This window comes from Anguilla anguilla, chromosome 2 (assembly GCF_013347855.1).
Source record: "Anguilla anguilla isolate fAngAng1 chromosome 2, fAngAng1.pri, whole genome shotgun sequence".
NCBI classification, from domain to species: domain Eukaryota; kingdom Metazoa; phylum Chordata; class Actinopteri; order Anguilliformes; family Anguillidae; genus Anguilla; species Anguilla anguilla.
Window position 1 is genome coordinate 27,638,100 of NC_049202.1, and position 18,553 is coordinate 27,656,652.

An 18,553-nucleotide genomic window follows, 5' to 3' on the forward strand; every position below is an offset into this window, starting at 1 on the left:
GACTTAAATGATGAAATGTATTATTTACCCTACCTTTAACATATGATTATAGGGGCTCTTTGTGTATCCTTTGGTACATGTAGGACTATGTAATTTTGATGTGCAGTTGAGGCCAAACGTTTATATACACCGAGGCTAAGGATATTCAAACTCAGTTTTTCACAACTCTGCACATTTCATGTTACCATACATTTCTTTTGGCATGTCAATTAGGGCATCTACTTTGTTCACGTCAGAGGTAATTTTAAAACAATAGATTAGAGACTGATTTATTTCAGCTTTAATTCATTATATCAGAATTTTAGTGGGTCAAAAGTTTAAATACACCAGGTTGACTGTCTCTTTAAACAGTCTGGAAGATTCCAGAAATTGATGTAATGACATTTTAGTAGCTTTTGATTGGCCAGTTGTCATAATTAGGAGTTAATTGGGAGTTAATTGCCACCTGTGCCTATAGTTAAGGTCTTACCTTTAGAGTCACTGACTTTTTGCCGTTGATACCATGAAAAAATCCGAGCAACTCAGCCAAGACCTCAGAAAAAAAATATATTGTGGACCTCCACAAGTCCCGTTTCTCCTTAGGAACAATTTCCAAACAACTGAAGGTACCACGAGCAACTGTACAATTGTATGCAAATATAAAAAATCTTGGGACCACACAGACACTGCATCGTTCAGGAAGGAGGCACCAATTAACTACCAGGGCTTAACAAACTTTGGTCCGGAAGGTTTCAACTGAACCCCAAGAAAACAACAAAGGAACTGGTGAAGGAGTTGGAGGTAATAATAATGTATTATGTGCGGCCTATGTATGTTGTGTACCACCTATTGTTTTTACGACCCTGATGAAGACCTAGTGTCAATATGTGTCGGTTTGTTTTCCTGCCTAGTTCTAGTCCAGTTAAGAAAGACTTTTTATCCATTTTTCACTTGGAGACTAAGTGCCTTGGCCTTTTTCCTTGGTACCACACTTTCTAAAGTTTATTCACATTCCAGAGGCGGTTTCTTTCTCAAAGACTGTTGTTCAGTGATTGTCTACCTGCCTTGCCAATGAGAACCTGTTGTTCCTAGAACCAAGCAGTGCTTCTTTTTCAGTTGTTTGAATTATTCAATGTTAGGGTTTTTCTTGGTCCATTTACATTTATGAATAAAAAATGTACCATAATTAATGAAAAGGTTTAATACAAATAGTTTTTACGTCTGAATCCCCTGCATAAAAGATATCACATATTTCATACATGGTTTCACAGTTGAACCAGTCCAAATTCTGAAAAGACATTTAAAATCTACCCAGAACAATTTAATGAACAAACAATCAAAAAACAAGTGGTAAGAAGTTGCTATGGCATTAAAATAGGCACATTTGATCAATATCTGTGTATCTTCTCAGTATCTGGTTTATGGGATAAATGAAATGTAAAATCTTAAATGAAACCTCTTCTCTTTATTTGTGACACAATATCTGGTCGGTCAAGTCCAAGCCTTTGTCTAATCAATATTTGAGAAACATAACTACAACACAGTATGCAAAAGCTAAATGGAGCTCATTTGGCAAAACTTTCTGCAATTTCTTTATACATTTTATATCTTTAATACTTGCACTACCGGTCAAAAGTTTTAGAACACCTCCTGTTTTTATTGAAATGCATGCAGTTGTCTCAATATACTCTGAAAATAAAGCATAGAACAAATACACAATTGGAGATTAAAAAAAGAAATCATGGAACAGTATTTATTCAAATTCTGACTCATCAAAGTAGCCACCTTTTGCAGATATAACAACTGAACACACTTGTGGTATTCATTTTACAATGGAAATCAACTATTGTTCGAAAAGATCTTCCCAACACTGTTGCAGAAGTTTCGACAAATGTGTTGCACTTGTAGGTTGCTTTGGTTTCACCCTTCTGTCCAGTTCAACCCAAACCAGCTCGATGGGGTTTAATTCTGGAGACTGTGCTGGCTATTTCATGATTTGAAGCCTGCTGTCTTGTTCTTTTCTTCTAAGATAGTTCTGATATAGCCTGGAGGTATGTTCTGGGTCATTATCTTGCTGTAGGATCAACCCCTGACCAACTAGGTATTGACCAGAGGGTATTGCATGGCGCTGCAAAATGCTGTGGTAGCCCTTTTGGTTCAGGGTGCAAGTCGCCAACTCTGGATCCAGCAAAAGAGCCCCAGGTCATCACGCTTCCTCCTCCATGTTTGACAGTTGGTGTCACACACTGAGGAACCATCCTTTCACCTGCTTGACAGCTTACAAAAACCCTGCGTGATGAACCGAAGATTTCAAATTTTAATTAATCGGTACATAAGACCTTCCAGTTTTCAGTAGTCCACTGCCGGTGCTTCATGGCCCAGGCAAGCCTCTTTTTTTATTTAGTAATTTTAGCAATGGCTTTTGTACTGCCACTCGACCTGTCAAACCTGCAGCTCGAAGTCTTCTCTTCTTCATGAAACTGAGACTTGCTTACTTCGAACATTGTTAAGCTGTGCTTGAAGCTGTTGTCCTGTGAGCAGCCTATCACGCAAGCTGTTGACTCTCAGAAACTTCTGATTCTATTGTGGCTTTGGGTCTGCCGGACCTCTTCCTCTCAGAGTTTCCTCCAGTTTCCAATTGCCTTTCGATGGTGTAGGAAACTACTCACTGACACCTTGGCTTTCTTTGAAATTTCTCTAAAGGAAAGACCTGCAGTTTTAAGGGTTATAATGGTCTGTGTGTCTTCCTTTGTTAATTGTCTTTTTCTTGCCATTATGATAGCAATATACGACTTCCTGCAGTGCAATATTATCCAAATAATAATCAGAGGGTGTAGTAATACAGTCTGTTCCAACACTGATTTTATACAGCCAGAGGGTTTGTAAGTAATCAGCAAAGGTTGGGACACCTGTAGGAATTGTTTGCATCAACTTTCAAGGCTCTTTTTACTTCCATTGCTGCAGAAAAGCAAGTAAGTTGTTAACCCATTACTTGTTCCATAAAAAAAGGAAACTTTGAAATTGACATTATTTTTCAGTTTTTAGTAACCTAAACGTTTTTTTTTTTTTGGGATAAAATTAAAATTCCTTTCATTTTTGTTGATTACAATATAGACTACTTTATAGTCAGTAAGACTGATGGTCACATCCACAACAAACCTTTCTAACTCTTGAAAGCCACCAAAAGTCATTGCTAGATTGTCTTGATAAATCTTTACTGCACCATGCAAATTGCATTTTGTCTGCATTCCTATTCTTCCATATGTCAACACAATTTTTAAAATTCTGCATAACCACGTTCTCTCAAGGGATGAGATCAGTAGCTCCATAGGGCAATAGGCCAATTGCGTTGTCAAATGTTTCGGATGGTTCCTTCAGTTAGAGGTCTGCATTTCATCGCTCTACAATGACCCCTGCTGGTCAATCAGGTGCTCATGGACTGCATATGAAAGTCTTCCTCAAACACTTTTTTTGAGCTTGGTTTTAGGCTGCAGTGTGAAAAGAAGCAGGTGGTGCCTCCACATGTTTCAAAAGAGAGTTGTGGTTGTCTATAGTCCAGAATCTGCAGTGGGGTTCATACATGAACATGGTTGCAGTTGCAGATAATTGGACATTCCAGATTAGAGCGGGAACTGAACATGTGCAGCCCCACATTGAGCATCACATTATATAAAATTAATTTTAAAAAATACATTTCATATGAAAAGGTGTAACTCCTGACCACAGAATCCCATCCTCACAAAATACTATGCACATCATCAGTATGCAGTAGCAAATAGGTGAGTAAAATGTGGTTATGCTTGACCTCTGAAGCCCTATTGGCACAAAATTAACTTGACATAAATTAACGTGAATTCACACAAAAGCTCTGCTAGGGAGATTGGCTAAAACACGGTGCATGTAGCATTAGCCTGATTAAAGCAATGGCAGTAAGGCATAGGAGGGAGAGAAAACATTGAATGGATTTTATGACAGAATGGGAATTTTAGTAGAAAACAGGTGGAATGGGTTTTGGAGGTGAGGCTAGCAGGATGGCACGTTCACACTGTCCACATATCATTTATTGTGAATTGTTAGCTAGTGAACACTTAAATATTGAGGGAGAGCAGTCCCCTTTTTGGAATGATGTCTATTGTTTATGCTCATAGGGCTAAACCCCTATTTTTTTCCTACCTTTTAGTGGTGCAAGTCTGAAGGGCTTTATTAGTGTTTAAAGTCTAAAGGGCTTTACATTACATTACATTTATTTGGCTGACACTTTTAATCCAAAGTAATGATATCTTTATCCGCTATTATTTTCCTCTGAGTCTATTACTGTTGTTTTCCTCAAGTTCACACAATTTACCATGTGATGGTATATGCCAGACTTGGCAAAAAGTTTCATAATTATGTAGGGCACACACATATGTAATATGTCCCCAATAGCCCACATGGTGGCACTATAATTAAAGGTCAAAATTACATCACTCCCTCACACTCCTCTTTTGACTCCCCAAATCCATATCAGCCAGGCAAATATATGCCTTAGCCAGGCTGCAAAGTTGAATAGTATTTTCCAAAAATTGAAGTAAAACAACAATTATGCCTGGCCGGGTACGTGTCTTTTCCTGGATTGTCCAAGACAATAAATGACCACTGAATCTTGAAAGGGACATCTGTATATGTAAAACCAATGGTAGGGTTGTGTACTCATTCCATACGTTGTGGCTAACATTAATAGTAGAATGCCGTGGTATAATTACACAATAATTTCACTTGTTTATTTAGCTATTATGTGAGAAGCATTTTTCACTGCTGTTTTGGCATGCTTTTGGCATGTTGTTGGCCTCTTGTTAGTTTTTCATTATAGTTTATATAGTTGCAAATGGAGGCGCTTGTTAATGGGTGAAGTACGTTCCAACGGTGGCACTTAGAAACTCTGTATATGTCATGACACGCTGCTTGTTGTTTGCACTTGTAGAATGGTAGCAGGAGCAATGAATATCTGAGTTGAGCAATCTCGGGACACCAGCATCTTGGCCGCTAGAGGGCTTGTGTGGCTAAATAATTCCTTTTATCTGTCATTGTTTCAAGGACCAGTGCACCGTTGTAATGCTTACACTTGTCGCACTTGGAAAAAACATCTCTCGATCAGTACAATTAATAAAACCCAAAGGAGAGCTGAAATTGACACCCCAGGTTGATGATTACGGTATTTTATAATCCAATAATTGTCCACAACAAGTCAATACTACAGTGATGGTATTGACATTGCCAACATCTCCCTCTGAGGCATAAGCAAAAGTCAATGCATGATTTTCGTTGAGCTGAAAGCATCTTCAGGAGCATTTGAAATCAGTCATTTCTATTTACTTAAATATATCATTGTTCCCATTGTTCCATCTTTATATATATCCACATCTATTATTATTATTATTATTATTATTATTATTATTATTATTATTATTATTATTATTTTCCTCAGCTTTTCTTTTTGTATAACAGTCCCTTCCATGATACAATATTCACAGCTTTTGATATTTACATTGATCTCTCACCAAACGTTCAACCACAAAGTCCCTACCCTCTCCAATGCTACCTCACTGCCCATTCCTACCAAGCTGCCCTCTTAGGATGTCCCTGTCCATGGGATCCCTTTCCCCCACCCCCCACAAGGTCTACGCCAAATGCCCCTGCTGCTTTTTTGTTTCATGTGTAATGTTCTGTCTGTCTGTCCCCCTACTTTTGTTCTCCCTCCACGTTTATTATTGGTGCAAATTGTACAATTCAACATCACATTGTCTTAACATTAACATTACTTTAATTACTCTCATAGGAAAATTCACTTCTTGAAATGTGAGAGGGATCAGTTCCACTGCAAAAAGGAAAAAAATATTGATCAATCTTTATTAAATTAAATTTGACATCTGCAGGAAACCCATTGAACAGAGGAGGAAACTCAAAGTCAGGTGGATTCACTGGGCCTATCATTCCACTTACAACAAACGTAGTGTTTGCATCTTGATTTGTAAAAATATCCCATACTGTCATAGAACTATTATTACAGACCCAGAAGGCAACTATATTATAAACAATGGAACCATCAGCAATGACAACATGTTTATGGCCCAAATATAGATTACTCCCATTTTTCACTCTCTTTTCAGAACTGCCAACTTTTCAATCTTCCACATCATATTGGGTGGTGACTTTAAAACAAAACACAAAAAAATCATGAATCCTTTAAATTCAGGATACACCTGGCAATACTACACAAAATCCAGCTTAGATCAATGATGTATTCAGATTGTTCTATTCAAAGCTTTGCACGCCGGACCACGAGGCCTCACTATGAAATTCTGGCACTTTTCTGAGGAATGTCTCCCTACCAAAACTATCCAAAGCTCATTCAGACTGCTGAGAAAAACCAATCACTCTTAGAAAAGCACTTTTTCATATGTCAAATAATAAATCACCAGGAGCTAATGGATATTTAGTGTAATTTTATAACAATTTTGGCCACTTCTTGCACCCCTGATAATAGAAATTCTCTCCAATTCATCTATCCCATCACACAAGAATACTGCTCTCATTAACGAATGCTAAAACAAAACAAAGACCCTACCCTACATTTTAGCTATCATTATCACTCATCAGTTCAGACATTAAAATTATATGTAAAGAATTATCAACTTGCTTAGAATCGGTAATATCATCACTGGTACATACAGACCAGACAGGCTTCATCAAAGGGAGGCATTCCTCAGAAAGTATGCAGAGACTGTTTGATTTAATTTGATTTTATCTATCAAAAAATACCACCCTATCAAATCATATCAAAAACAGTAACTCACCATTAATCATTGCATCTCTAATGCTGATAAGGTGTTTGACAGGGCAAGTTGGTCCTCTCTCTTCAAACATTTTAGATCCGGCCCATATTTCATCAACTGAATAAAATACTTCACAACTCCCCCAATGCATCAATAATTACCAATGGACAAATTTCTAAACCCTCCCAACTGCAGAGGTATCAGACAAGGATGCCCACTATCACCAGTACTATTTGCACTTTTCATAGAACCCCTTGCAGCATCCATCAGACAAAATAACAATATAACAGGAATATAGACCAAATCATACCATCATCTATCCAATCTATGTGTTGATACTATACTGCTATACATAACAAGCCTTTCATCCTCCCTTCTGTCAGTCCATAGTCTGATCAACATGGTATCTGGTTACTCCATCAACTGGTCCAACTCCAAGATTCTGCCTCTTAACGAAATCAACCTGGATACTGAGGTCAGGGATCTGCCATTCAAGTGGACAACCTCAAGTATCAAGTACCTCGGAATCATGTCTCACAAAATTTAAACAAACTCTTCTAACTCAATTTCCCCCCATTACAGACTATAAAAGAAGATTTGGAAATATGGAACTGCCAATAACTCTAATAGGTTAAATATCAACAGTCAAGATAAATAACCTTCCAAAAATCAATTATCTCCATAACCTCTGTACCCTCCAAGCTTGTTCTCCTCTCTCAACTGGAGTCAATAAATTTTACTGGAAAAACAAGATTCCACAAATCAGACTGTCTACCCTACAAAAACCCAAATCACTTGGAGGACCACTTTTTTACAGTAATTTACTCTTCACCCAACTACAGTACATACAAGACTGGACGAATTAAGAAAACCAATGATGGCTAGATACAGATCAATAACCACTGAACTGCTCATTGAGGATATATCTATCATTGATAAATCCATTAAAAATCACAGCTGTTTTCAAGCCAGTACCATCAGTACACATACAGCCTGGTGGAAAGCAAATGAAATCCACTCTTCCCCTGCCCCCTCTGCTTCCACACCAAAAGGACGGAGTGTAGCACAGTGGGTAAGGAACTAGACTTGTAACCGAAAGGTCGCAGGTTCGATTCCCGGGTAGGACACTGCCGTTGTACCCTTGAGCAAGGTACTTAACCGAAATTTCTTCAGTATATATCCAGCTGTATAAATGGATACAATGTAAAAGTTGTGTGTAAGTCGCTCTGGATAAGAGCGTCTGCTAAATGCCTGTAATGTAATGTAATGTAATCTGGCTCAACCTCATGTTCCAAATCAATCAGAAACCATTCATATTCCCAATATGAAAACAGAAAGGAATAACCAGCTTGGAACATCTTTTCAGTCATGACTTTCTCATGACCTTCAACCTCCTACAAAATAGATACAATATTCCAGGCAATTGCTACTTTGAATATCTCCAAATTAAAGAAGCGATGAAGAGTAAAATTGATACCACAACTTTTACAGGCCCATTCCACTCCTTTACACTAAACTCAGCTATATCATAACCCTCAAAAACCTCTCAAATCTATAAATTTTTCCTCTCACTAGATAAAACCATGTCAATACCAATAGACAAATGGATATCATATCTTAATATACAATACTCTGACACTCAATGGCAAACCATATGCAATAACACATTCTCTATAACCAGCAACTCAAAGACTGAACTTGTACAGTACACGATCCTACATTAAGCTCACATCACTAACCATAAACTACATCTTAAGGGATATGCAGACGGCAACATGTGCTCACGCTACCCAAACACAACAGGTAATTACTTTCATGCAATCTGGCTTTGCCCATACATCCAATCATTCTGGTCAGAGGTCATGAGCAAGCCATCAGTGATCCTTGGCATCAGCATCCCTATCAGCCCATCCAGCTCGATGCTGGGTGAGCCTTCCACCACAACTTAGACATCCCCTGTATATAGAATGTTCATACTCATATCACTAACTATTGCTAAAAATGTTATATTACTCAACTGGATCTATCAGCACTCATTACAAGACAGAGCTGTCCATAACCCATTGGCTCAATTTATTAACAGAACACTCAGCCCTATAAAAAACTTACAGCAACACATAAAGAAAACATCCAATCCTTCTGTAACACCTGAGTACCCTTCCTGCAAAATCTTGAGAGCTGACCCCCCTGCATGCGCCTCCCCATTCCCAATATACCACATCAAGTCATTTCAATATTTCAACCATTTCACCAATATTGTAGTTACAGTATAATACAATATGTTCTGTCTTGATTTATGTTAATGTTCCTCAAAGGTGGTGCTTCCTTTAGTCGGAGTAGGCGAAACGCGAACATGTTAGGGTTAGCTAAAGTAACGTTCGGCGATAAAGCTGTGCTTAAAAATGTTGTGCCGTTCCGCAGGTGGTATGGCACGACATTTTTAAGCACAGCTTCATCGCCTAACGTTACTTTAGCTCACCCTAACATGTTCGCGTTTGGCCTACTTTAGCTAACCTAGTTAGCGCGTACGGATCGCCTACTTTAGTTAACCTAGTTAGCGCGTACAGATGCTATCCTGCACGCATTAGTAGGAGCTAAGGACACACAGCTACAACCACCGATACAGATGTATGGACACACGGAGGACAACAAATAACGTTACAGCGGTGACGACGTGCCATATCTAGCTACCTATATAGTACAGAGGGTTTTGTTCATTTCAGTGGTCGTACAAGTGACAAGCAGTAACTGCTACTGTGCTGTTAGCCTTTATTGATCGCCATACAAGGCTCATGTAAAGTAGCTAGCACAATCTGACAGCACTAGCCCATAAAAATATACTGCAAAAATGTGAAAAACTTTCGCTTACAGTGAGCGCCACCAAAATTTTCTGTCACACCCTCAATAAATGGCTAAACTCCCAGTAGAACATTGAATTAAGTCTTTTAATGTTATATATTTTCTGAAACGTTATCGATTCCGCTTGGCCACAGTGAGTGAAACTACGCGATCTGACCGCGTAGTTTCTATGTACATTCCATCAAAAGGATTCAGCCTTGTTGTTTGCTACCTAAACTTCACAGCAGAGTCATTGCCGTTATCATGCTTGTAGCATGAAGTGTCTCTTTTCAAAATCCATTTCAACCATTCACAAATCACCTGGGACTTTGAAGTTATAAGGCGGTATCAAGTCTCCAGTGATAATATTGCCCTGGCTATGTCAGTCAGAATTCAAGTTGCGCCGTGGGTCTGAACGGTTCCGTGCTTGTTATTTGTTTTGTTTCATCACAGTTTGCTTATTTTGGTTTTTGTTGTACCCTTCCCTCTCTGAGACTTTATCAAATTTAGTAAATTATAATTTTAAATAAAAATAAAGTTGGCCCCCGAGGAGGGGGATGGTGGCGGGAGATTTAAAAAAAAAGGTTTTTTACATAAATAGAATTTTCAAACACAAAAAGTGCTGTTTTTTTTAAAAAAAAAACAACCTCTTACCTTACAAACAGTGAAAAAATGATCTCAATTAGACATTCCAGTGCTGAGTAAATTACCTAAAAGCAAACTACAACCTGAAAAAAATCAACCATCTGTATGATCTACCCATCATGACTTTTACCCCTGCTTGGTATGCTGCATCAGTGGCAGCTTAGTGCATGCTTCATCGATTGTTTGTCAGAGCTTTGTTTGTTTGTCGGCAAATGCTTACAGAAAGGACACTGTGATCGTGATAAAGGGTGATATATTATTGTAAATCATTTATCATTTTTGGAAGTAGTTCAAATTTTCCTCCTTGTGGGCACTCATCCTGTTGTGATCAGGAGATTTACGAACCTCTTTGACACAACAAGCTACACCAGTGGGAGGAAACCCCTGGCCTGGCTGGTTTTTTCCACACTGGACAGGTCTAAGGTGAGAGGTCAACGCAGTCAAATCAACGGTTATTGTAGAGATCACTGCCTGCTGACATATATATGTGTGTGTGTGTGTGTCTGTCTGCATGTGAGGCAGTTGGTGAAAGGCAAGAGTTCCCTAACTTCGCACTTCCCTGTGAAATATTTTTTGTAAGCTTTCATAATTAATAAAAGGAGTGCTGTGTGGCTCTGCCTCATTTTATGCAGCCACCGTTTAAATATGCAAATCAAAGCAGCCTATTTACAACTTACAAGCCTGATTTACAGTAGCCTGGCAGCTGAGTGTGGGTCAGAGTGTACAGCAAGGTAAAACCGACTGGTTTTAGTGAATTTAGTGTGTGTGTGATACGTAACCATAATGCACATGTTTTGTACATAGAGGATCTCCAAAAGGACATATTTTGACTAATACAGGGCTTAGCCAAAAAGAGGGAATAGGTAATAATAAAATATTTTTTGTGGGGTAACATGTCAGATTATACTGCTTTATTCACACCACTCAACTTTTATCCTGGCACTATATACATCTTGGGATATGATTTGAAAAAGACATCTGGCTTCGTCCAGTATCAGAAGTACATACAAAGCAATTTGTTTCTGTGCTAACAGACTCAATAGTCCAGAATACAACAGTGTGAGATTCTTTCGAGCCTAACATGCTGACAATAGGCCAAAGAGCTCCAGACTAGTTCACAAAATTAGGTCACAAAGCACAGTCTATAAGTCATGAATTCAAACTTGCAAAATCTAGGCCTGACATTACATTACATTTATTTGGAAGATATAAATCCATCTGCCAAATATCCAAATAGCGATGTACAATAAGGGCATACCGAAGGTCATTGGAACAACTACAAAACACAGGTCCGATAAGGTACAATACTCAATTTGTAACAGTTATTCATAGCCATGAACACATTAAGTCCAGTTCACCCTGTCAACATTACTCTGACCTAACCTATGCTAAGTCAAACTAGGAGGCATGACAAGCTACAATATCAAGATATGATGCAAAGTACAATAAGTGCTGAATGGAGGTACATGTAACATTAAAGTGGCATATGAGGTACATGTGTAGCATGAAATGATCCCAGATTGGGAGTGCCCTGCAGAGTGGTGATAATTAGTTCAGGTGTAGTCTAAAGGGATGAGTCTTCAGACCATGGCAGAAGATGGGCAATGACTGAATGGTCATAGAGGAACAGGGAGCTCATTCCACCAATGGGGAGCTAGGGTGGAGAAACTCTGTGGTAGGGATGAAAGAGAACCATCCATTTGGATGGCAGGGGGTGCAAGTTGTCCTGCTGCCGTAGAGTGGAGTGGTTGAGCTGGCGTGTAGGATTGAATCATGTCCTGTAAGTAGGCGGGGGCCGTCCTGTTGGCTGCAGTGTAGGCAAGGGTCAGGACTTTGAACCTGATCCTGGCAGGGACTGGTAACCAGTGGAGTGACCTCAACTTGGGAGTGACCTGAGAAGGTTGAAGTGGAGCAGCAGCATTCTGAATAATCTGTTGTGGCTCTACAGCACAGGCTGGCTGGCTTGCAAGGAGGTAGTTGCAGTTGTCAAGACGGGATGTCACCATAGCCTGGACAAGTAGTTGGGTGGAGTGCATAGTCAGGTATGGTAAAATCCTACTGATGTTGCACAGGCAAGTATTAAAAGTATTGGTATCAAAATTAGGCAAATTTTTCTGCATTTCTCAATAGCACAAAAGTAGTTTTTCTGGCTGAAGGTGAATAGCACAAAACATCCTAAACAGCAGTGTTGATATGACAAAAATTATTTTAATATGCGCATGCCCACACCCACCTCTCAACACGCAACAAATAAAGTTGTAGAGCAGTGCATTGTGACTGTTGAAGTAACAACAGAAGGCTGAAGAATATTGCTTTTGAGAGATTTGGAATGGCTCTATCTAGAAAACATTCATATTCATATTGTTGCGATCGAAAATGCTTGATTTTGCAGCGGCTTTTCTCAAAAATTGCGATGCAATTTGTGAAGTTATGTTATTTTTTTGTGGTAAAATTGCAGAAATTGACAAACATTTCAAATCGAGGAAATGTTGCAATTTTTGCAAATTTTTAAACTACTACCTAATGAAGAAAGAGTCATATGTAATCACTTCCTATGATATTAAGCATACTGCACATCACAGAAATAGCTGGAAATATTTTAGTTATCATCTTTTTTTATTTTCTGAACATAAAGAACCATGGGCTCAAAGTTACAGAAAATTTTACGTCATAAAAGTGGCGTAGCTTTACAAAACAGACAGTCTGTGACTGCAATATAGAATACATAGGCTACATCGTCTGTAAAAATAAGTGCTTTAAATGCTTTTAAAATAATATTAATTCAACACATACTGTATGCACAAAAACAAAGTGAAATCTCTTACCCTAACTGTAAGGGTGCATAAAACTCATGTAATTCTGTATGCACAAAAACATGTGCAATCTCTTACAACCATTCAACGTTATTGAAGACTCCTGTGGCAGATAAGTACTTATGATTACTTTCCCTAACCATTTTGTCATGCATTTCTTTATGACCGCAGCCCCTACAGACGCATTTTGCTACATATTTTTTATGTGCATTAACGCTTATATACGGCTCTTTATACGGCTCTGGATTTGGACATTTAATGGGGAGAAATTGCGGGAGTTTTGCAAAATTGCAAGCCCCTGCAAATATTGTGAAGTTTGGTTGAATTTGTATTCATTATTGCGATCGCAAGATCGCGATTTCTTGGAGGGATTAAATATTGGGGAAAATATATTTGGGTGCAGTTCCCCTTTAATTCAAGACTTAGTTTATTGGATTGAAACCTATACTGAGGTCTGCAGTGGGTAGCACTGCCACCTCCCAGCAAGAAGGTCCTGGGATCGAAACCGCCCTGGGCCTTTGTGGTGTTTGCATGTTCTCCCTGTGTTTGTGTATGTTTCCTCTGGGTACTCTGGTACTCCACAGTCCAAAGACATGCAGGTAGGCTAATTGGAGACTCTAAATTGCCCATAGTATGAGTGTGTGAGTGAATGGTGAGGGTGCCCTGCGATAGATTGGCGGCCTGTCCAGGGTGTATTCCTGCCTCTTGCCCAATGCATTCTGAGATAGGTTCCAGAACCCTACCCAAGATAAGCAGGAGTAGATGATGGATGGATAGAACCTATACTGAATCATAGGGCACATCTGTCTGAACAAAACTAAATGGCGTTGATAGCAGACCTGGGTCAAATACGTATTTATTTTGGATTCAAATACTTTTCTACACTTTACTGATGTTGTCTGGTGTATTGGAATCAATTAAATCAAAAAGTGCTAACCCTGCCTTCTGGTCATATTGGCAGGCTCAGCTACACCAGTCAAGATCAGTAGAGCACAGAAAAGTATTTGAATCCAAAACAAATACGTATTTAACCCAGGTCTGGTTGATAGCTTACCAAATGTAAAAACTAGACAAAACTAGGTGTCCAAGCAGGAAAGCTGCTTGAATTTAAATCCAATTGTTTTTGCTGAGTTGAAGTCCTCTCATTCTGTGTTCTGATGTGTTATTTATTTCTGGGTTTTTAGCCTCTTCAATTTTGATGATACTTCGTACAGTGGTAGATGGTTACATGGAAAAGTGAAGGAGTAATGTTTGCCCTGATTGACCACTTGGTGGCGCTATGCAGTTCATTGCATTTCTCAATATTGAAACAATCATAACTATTGCCAAGATTGTTTTGGACAGTAAATTAACATTGCTGGATTCCCCTTCTCACAAAATAAATTTGACCGTTACAATATGCCAGGTTACATTTATTGCTATTTTGCATTTGAACTCTTGAAATTTTGCATGAAACTTTGACTAATGTGTTCAGAGTATGCTTCTGTTAGAAAGACAATTTTGTATATAAAGAAAGTTTAAAATGTGCTAAATCCTGCAGCATGCAAATAAAATTTTGCATAATAGTAATACAAATTACTGTAATTCTAAACTTGGCCTATTGGCTTGAGAGCCCTTCTGAATCGGAGGGAACATCACTCTGAACTAAATATAAAAGGTGTTGATAGCAGAAACCTGCTAATCTCCAGTAAATTCTTTATTGGAATCCTATTGTTTAAATTCTATTTTTCTGTTCTGACATTTTGTTAATTTCTAGTAAATTGGTTACATTAAATTTTATTGTACTTGCCACAATTGTTGTATAGGAGTAATTTTTGCAGACTTATCTCAGCACAATTATTTAGCTTTGTCTAACTGCTTCTTGGTCCTGCTTCCACAGTGTGGTTTCTTCAGGCGGGCAAGCAGGAGAGAGATGTATGAGGCCAAGGCACAGAAAGCTGAGATGAAAATCCAGCCCTCTGAGACTGAAAAGCTAACAGAGGACTACTGATTGGGGAGGCCCCTGGGTCCAGTGGCATACTTCCTAAGAGCTCCTTGGTAATATGGCTGCCATGAGGGAATAACTTGTTCTCTCCCAAGATTCAGTTATCTCCTCTTTCTTTCAGCTTCTCGTTTGCTGATCTTTCTGATTGCTCTCCCATCATTCTCTTATCTTTTGACTTAATCTTCATTTATTTAGATTTATACTTTTATCCTTTCATATATCTTTTCTCATATGCGATTGTTCTTTTTCCATGCTGGGTACTGCATTTATTTTCACTTCATTAACCTTTCTTTTTCCTGTTTAACTTCCAGATGGTGTACATCTAAGCTCAAGCCCAAGCTTAACCATTCTTTCATAGAGCTCCCAAAAGAAATATAAGGGCTCTAGCCATTCAAGAAACTCTGCTCTGCTAATGTCTGTAATATTTACATCACATGAATATTGTGATAATGTTCTGTGTTTTCAAGCAAATGATATGTACCTTCTTGTCTGCTCATGCCCAACAGTGTGGTTTCTTCAGGAGGGCCAGCTACTACAGGATAATGCCGAAGTATCATGGTGTGAAAATATCAAAGGAGGAGCACTAACAGCTCAATGAAGGGTTCTTGACTGAACACCCAAAAAAGAAGCACTGGGTCACCAAGTGGAGAGATGCATAACTTTAACACTACTGATCCCGATGCCCCTGAACCTGATTGGGAGCTGGGTGGGGGCACACAGCTCTGTATAACAACACTCTTGGAACGAATTGTATATATTATGTTATTCAATTCCTTTTGTCTGTAGAAACTATTTTGTTGGTTTCTTCAAAATGGTTTGTTTTGTGTGCAATATAAACAGTTCTGTTAGAAGTAGAAAACAGGATTGCAGAGTTCTGATGCAATCAAAATGAATTGAAGTTGGTGGGGGTGTAATAGCATGTTAATGTGCTTTTCAATATATTTCTAAATTATTGCTAAAATCTATTCTTGACTTATTTTCTAACAGCAGCATAATTATATATATATATATATATATATATATATATATATATATATATATGTATATATATATATAAATAGAATAAGTCACTCAGTTACTCGTGTGAAGTGATAGACTGTTGTGGAGGTTATAGTTTGCTTAGAACTTTGCAGTACAACAAATACATTTTCAAGCCATAAGTCCATTGATTTTATGTTAAATATAAATTATGCCTGTGCCATGATTGTGCTAAACTTTGATTGCAGTGCATTTAAATTGTAATGGCCATTTGAAGATGAAATGGCAGATTTGGAAATGACTGACAGCTTTTTTCAGGTAAAAATGGAGAATTCTGTCTGTAAGGTCAACCTTTTTCTATTGCATCACTATGCTGCTCTGTGAATAATTTTCTTAAATAATCTATGACATGTATCAGTAATGTGCCTTAATCATATCTGCCGTTTCCGGTAAATTCTTGTATCCGTACACTACATGTGATCAGTGTGGAATCATGAGGACTGCTAACCCCGGTGTATCAGAGGTACCATTGGTGTCAGTGGCAACATCTGTGTATATTGAGTTAATATCTCGTAAGAGTTAATGTCTTCTAAGAGAAGGGATCCTCATTCCTTATCTCAAACACAAGGAGGTGACAGGCTCAGGGAAGCACAGTAAATTAATGTCTATACTCCTTTTATACTATTGGTATGCATGATTCTATTTATATCAGACTGATTTTAAAAATCCAAGACTGTTGGTAACATGACTGGCGGTAAATTCCTGAATACATGGCCAGTCAGGTTTGGTTGACCGCAGGCTGTCATCGAGTTCACATATTGTTCTAATGGTGTTTGTTGCAGTCTTTCTATGGTACACAGATATGTGATGTGTGCTTATAGGGATCAAGCTGGGGCCTGATAAAATGCAGAAGATCCAAACAGCACAATTAAATTCAGTACTAGAATAAACAGACCAAGCCTGTTGGTCTGAGTAGCTAAATTATCCTCAAATTCACTGCAGCCAGGGCCTCTATTATTGTCCACTGCTATTGAGAGTCAGTCGTAAAATAATCTAATTCTTACACATAATCCTCAGCTTTGAAACAAATAAGAACAGAACAATATTAAAGGATCAAAATATACAGTAACAACCAGCCATTCTGAACCCTGAGGGGACTATACTTGAGTTTCAAAGAAGAAACGGGAAACACATTTTCCAGAATTATTTCTCTATACTATATGATTTGCTCCTGTCAATGTGTTCAGGTGTGAAATGTTGTTGTCATTGTAATCAGTCTCAAGACTATACTGAAAGCAAGTTTAAGATCAGGCAGCTCTGTCACATTTTGGCCCATCTGTGAGGGCCACAGCCCAGCTTGAGTGTAACAGGGCTGAGCAGATGTTGATGAAAGAGACATCTTTAAAGGATTATATCCAAACTAAATTCATATTCCTGATGTTTGGTCCGCTATTGTATAGCTGCTAGATATTCCTAGTAGCTGAATGAGAGACTCAGAACTTTTACTGTTGGGCCTCGTACACACCAGTATTAAAACCATTTTCGAAAACTGTTAAAAGTGTGAAATATACACTATCAGGGGTTGAGAAAACATTTTAATTTAAAACCCCTTCAGAGCAAGGATTGGAAACATTTTGAAAACCCTTACGTGGTGTTAGTCGTGAATGTGTAGGTTACCTAAGCCTACCTGAAGAATAATTTTCCTTACATCCTAAATTCATTACATTGGGTTCCACAGGTATTTCAAACACATTCACAGTTAATTTTACAGTTGAACATTTTATGTTATTATGATAATCATTTTATCTCTATATTATGGCTACCGATCGCAATTAAACTTGGACGTATTGCAAACACTTGGAAAGTGACAAATCGACCCATGTTTTTATCAACTGTAAGGAGGCTTTCACATCAGGGATCCGGGCCCGGATCCGAGTACACTTGACCCCAAAGTCCAGTTTGTTTGATTAGTGTGAACACTGTGTACTGTACCCGGGCACAGATCAACAAACCGTGCCCGGGTCCACTTGAAAAGGTGGTCTCGAGTACGGTTCATGTGTACTCGGGTACGGTTCACATCAGGTGTTAAAACTACTGTACCAAAACACGGAAGTGGACTACTATTTAGAATGGGACATCATAACTATTCTGGTGAACAACTGGTCTGTTTCTCACCTTATTGACGAACACGAGCAGCAGTCTGCAAGTAGAGTTACAAATGCATTTCTCAACGGCGCCTGTCTCCTCTGAAATCTGCGTATGTGCACAGCACGCGCCGATCTCATCCTCTGAACTGCACAGCCATAGCTGATAAAGTAGGAAGGCAGGTGAGAGGGTCGTTCTTGACATTGTCTAGAAAATATCAATAACAGTAGGCATAGTGCAAAGGTCGACTCCATTGTATGGGCTTTGGATCTTGTGATTGGCGCGCTTTTCTACACTGGAGTGACAACATAAACAAATGTTGCGTAGTTGACGCAAGTGTACTCAGGTTCAGAACAACT

At 38.6% G+C, this 18,553-nt stretch overlaps 1 protein-coding gene across 4 annotated transcripts in view; it reads left to right on the forward strand.

Annotated features, from left to right (window-relative positions):
• Nucleotides 1–16,463, forward strand: part of itga3b (integrin, alpha 3b) — a 122,676-nt gene extending 106,213 nt beyond the window's left edge. For all 4 annotated transcript variants that reach the window (XM_035406108.1, XM_035406109.1, XM_035406111.1 and 1 more), the window contains 2 exons: nt 14,967–15,124; nt 15,578–16,463. In XM_035406108.1, the coding sequence (XP_035261999.1) occupies nt 14,967–15,077 (111 nt within the window). In that variant the 3' untranslated portion in view covers nt 15,078–15,124; nt 15,578–16,463. The remainder of the gene's footprint in view (nt 1–14,966; nt 15,125–15,577) is intronic.
• The last annotated feature ends 2,090 nt before the right edge of the window (nt 16,464–18,553 follow it).